Here is a 4049-nt window from a genome sequence, read left to right on the forward strand (position 1 = left end):
GCCCCCCCGCCCCGCCCCCCCCGCGCCCCCCGCCCCCCAGCCAGTAGCTCACGCGCCCGTTGGCGCCCGCGTCCGCGTCCCGCGCCTGCACGCGCACCACCAGCGCGCCCGCCGCGTTGTTCTCCGCCACGTACGCGCTGTACGCCGCCTCCTCGAACACCGGCGCGTTGTCGTTCACGTCCGACACCTCCAGCACCAGCTCCCTGCTGCTCCACAGCGCCGGCCTGCCACGGTCCACGGCAGTGATGGTGATATTGTAAGCGGAGACATTTTCTCTGTCCAGGGGCCTGGCTATTATTAGTTTGTATGTGTTCTCTGATGAAGGTTCTAATTTGAAAGGCAAATTTCCGTCCATTTTACAGCTCACTTCTCCATTTTCTCCCGCATCTCTGTCACGGACATTAATCACAGCTACAACTGTGCTCGGGACTGAGTCTTCCGGTATCGGGTTCAAGATAGGCAGGAGGGAAAGGGCTGGCGCATTGTCATTTACGTCTATAATGTCTATGTGCACTTTGGCATGTGCAGTGAGCCCGCCCCCATCCTTGCCCTCCACACTCGCTTCGTAATATTTCCTTTCTTCATAATCTAAGGGTCCTGAAACCTTCACGTCCCCTGTCCTGGGGTCCAAAGTGAAGACCTGGTGGACACTTTTTGCTATGTCGCTGAAGGAGTAGGTAATTTCTGCATTTGTACCTTCGTCATTGTCGGTAGCTTTCACCTGAAAAGCTAAGGAGCCTTCTGGCAGGTTTTCCATCAGTCGAACCTTGTAGATTTCTTTCGTGAATACTGGTGGGTTGTCGTTTGCGTCGGTCACGTTAATCTTAATCTGGGCTGTCCCGGATCGGACTGGATCCCCACCATCTACCGCCGTCAAAATCAAATGGTGATTTCTCTGTTTTTCTCGATCTAAGAATTTCTCCAGTACCAGCTCCGCGTGCTTCGTCCCATCAGGGCTCTCCCTCACTACGAGGGAGAAGAGTGGGTTGGGGGTAAGTTCGTAGTTCTGTAAAGAGTTCGCCCCAATGTCGGGGTCTCTGCCGCTGCCCAATGGGAACCTGGTACCAGGAGGCGTCGACTCGATTATTTCTATGGTAACAAATTCTCTGTCAAACTGCGGCGCATTGTCATTGATATCCTGGATAGTGACACTCACATGAAATATGTCAAAAGGGTTTTCCACGACTGCCTCCAAGAAGAGGACACAGGGCGACACGGCCCCGCAGATGCTCTCTCGGTCTATCCTGTCGTTTACACGCAGATTTGTATTATCTTCCTCGAGAGTGAAGTACTGCTTTTCGTCACCAGCAACTATCCGCAGCTTGCGCGCCGGCAGCTCGTCCGCGCTGAGCCCCAGGTCCCGCGCCAGCGGCCCCACGAGCGAGCCTCTGCCCAGCTCCTCGGCGATGGAGTAGCGGACCCGCTCCGCCGCCGCCCGGCACCACACGCACAGCAGCACTGCCAGCAACGCGACCCGCCCAGCGCTTGCCCAGCCCTGCGCTGCCAATCTGACCTCCATTCCCTGCTTTCCTGAAGGGTATTCTCCGGACGATTTAAAATTAGGATTTCCGGGTAGCTAAACAGGTATCCGAAAGAACTAAATATATGAAATCCCTGTTGCCGGTCGGAGGACGGGCTGAGCCGAGCTGCTCCTGCTTTTCTCTCTGCTCTGCGCAGTGCAGAGCAGCGCTACGCGGGGGCCGGGGAGGAGCCGACGGCGGAGCAGCTTCTTCGCCTTGGCCAACAGTGACACCCTGAGTCCGTGTCTGAGAACCGCAGCGTCCAAGAGAAAGAATAGCCCGAAGGTCCTGCTCTGCACTCCCTTGAGTCGGGAAGGATTGGAAAATACAGATGTTGTCAGGAGCGAAAAACAGAAAACCTCTATCAGTACTGAAGCCTTGCATCTAGGAATTCCCATTGTCTGAATTCCTTACACCTGCAAGCCTTCCGTCCGACAGATCCTCCTCCGTTTCTTGAGGGATGTGGGGCAGGACCTTGATCTCTGCCACGCTGTGATCTTACTGATCTCCTGGGTGGGACACTCGGTGTCCGCGCTGCTATCATCTCGCCTCCGTGAGGGAAAAGGCAGGGCGGATCGAACGCTGAAACACTGCTCGTGGGTAGCAGGTTTATTTATGATAGCTGAGAGATCCCCGACTAACACTAAGTTTTCCATCTTTGAACGGTGGTCGTTGATGGACAAGCCAAGCCGGGAATCCCAGGTGCTGAGAACACCACAGCGGTCACATCAGACCTGATCCCATCTCTTTTGACGTTTAAAGCTCAGCATCATCTCATCAGTACCCATACAACCCAACCCCGAATTTTTTTGTGTGTGTCTCCCACAAACCACTCCCTGATATCCTAAACAAGCCAATATTGTAGCTGGTCTCAGGCATTAAAGAACATTTCCTGGGAAATGTTGACGGCAGTCATGGTTGTTTGAACAACCAAGAGTAAACAGACAGATTCCTTGCAAAAAGCCATTTTATCTTACCTGTAAGTTAGAACCTCGTGTCTCTTATAGTAAAAAAACAAACTCAAACCCACAAACAAAGAAATAACAACAAAAACCCTGAAGGAAGTCTGTATTATCACAGCCCCTTATGCAGAAGGCAAGGGGAGGTTAGAAAATTCTCCACTCTGTCTACTCGGTGGAGTTGCTCTTGCATATGCTCCAATCCTGGGCCTCTGAGATGCCAATTTCAAGACCTCCTCCCCTTCGCAGTAACATCTCATTAGAAAATATGTTTTCTTGCTAGCTCTGGCAGTTCATCCAGTGAAGGCTAATTCCTTTCCCTCCAGCTGCACCTACACACAACTTACGGTAACAAATTAATAACCTGTCAGAACAAGACGTGGATTTGAATTTGTAATGTTCCAGAAGCCACGCAAGACTGTGAGCATCTCCACATGATAGATGGAGAGATGGATGTGGTTATTTACATGGGGACAGGGGAACTCTGTTGAAACATGTCGCAGTCAATTCACTGCCTCCTATACGGCCAGAATTGCTGTAACAACCCAGACACACATTTTCATGCATCACACACTGAAACACTGTTCAAATTCGTGTTTTCAAGATTAACTCGCAGTCCAAAATTACTACAATATAAATAAATAGTGGTGAATGGTACTTTGCATTTAAGTATTTTTTCATCTATATTCTAATAAATATACTCCATTTCGATTACTATACCTGTATAGTATAGTAATATATATACAACTACATTTGTATCGAATCCAAAGGTTAAGTCACAAAGCCCAACAGTGGGAAAAAAACTCGATCAGAGGAATTCGTCACCATTTAATATGAATCTCTTAGTAGAAATTCTAGTGCCCTTAAGCGGGATTGATTAACTCGTTTTTTGAAGGCAGATATGGAAGAAATCTGGGACTTCAAGGTGTCGGCTTTTAAGCTACAAGATCCCCGAATTCTACCGGAATTTGAGAGTTGATACAGGGGATTACAATGAAGTGCTGGGTACCGGGTACTAGCAAGTATTTAAACAATTTCAAAGAACGGTCAGAAGAAGACAAAGAGAATGAGTTTTCCTTGTGAAGTTGCACATACAACAGAACCTTCCAGCCTTGGGGAAAGTGAGATAAAAAGAGCTCTGGCAAGTGGTAGAGAACATGGCACATAAAACACACAAGGCAGATTCAGCATGCATTCAGGAGATGACATTCATGAGCAGGTGACTATCTTAAAACTTGATTTCCAAGACTGTGAACCATGCACTGTGAAAAGTCTATGGCTATCCGAAGGAACCTAAACACGGCGTCCACTAAATAAAGTTTAAAAATTAACGTACCTGAAAGGCAATGTGCCCAACGCTTTCGGAAACTTGATCTCCTGAAGGGACAAGATCACCCGAAGCTTCGTCTGGTGGCCGGGCCGGCAGGGTGTCGCAGCAGCTGCCGCCCGAGAAGCGCAGCTGGCTCTTGCGCGAGTCGGCCGTGAGCGACACCTCGTGCGAGTAGGACTGCAGGAAGGCGCGCACGCCGTCGATGCCCACGAAGTGCGAGACCGGCACGCCGCGCAAGAC

General features: G+C 50.2%; 2 protein-coding genes across 2 annotated transcripts in view; both read right to left on the minus strand.

Annotated features, from left to right (window-relative positions):
• LOC103617494 (protocadherin gamma-A4-like) overlaps positions 1-1682 on the minus strand; it is a 20001-nt gene extending 18319 nt beyond the window's left edge. The window contains 1 exon segment of the mRNA XM_017736960.1: positions 11-1682. Coding sequence (XP_017592449.1) covers positions 11-1519 — 1509 coding nt within the window. The 5' untranslated portion in view covers positions 1520-1682.
• Positions 1683-3419: 1737 nt separating this feature from the next.
• The window catches only part of LOC103617495 (protocadherin gamma-A7-like), a 5021-nt gene continuing 4391 nt past the window's right edge, over positions 3420-4049 (minus strand). The window contains exons 3-4 of the mRNA XM_017736961.1: positions 3816-3986; positions 3420-3437 (exon numbers count right to left, since the gene is read on the minus strand). Of these exons, the coding sequence (XP_017592450.1) occupies positions 3420-3437; positions 3816-3986 (189 nt within the window). The remainder of the gene's footprint in view (positions 3438-3815; positions 3987-4049) is intronic.

The sequence above is a fragment of the Corvus brachyrhynchos genome, unplaced genomic scaffold, assembly GCF_000691975.1.
Source record: "Corvus brachyrhynchos isolate BGI_N302 unplaced genomic scaffold, ASM69197v1 scaffold1696, whole genome shotgun sequence".
Taxonomy (NCBI): Eukaryota; Metazoa; Chordata; class Aves; order Passeriformes; family Corvidae; genus Corvus; species Corvus brachyrhynchos.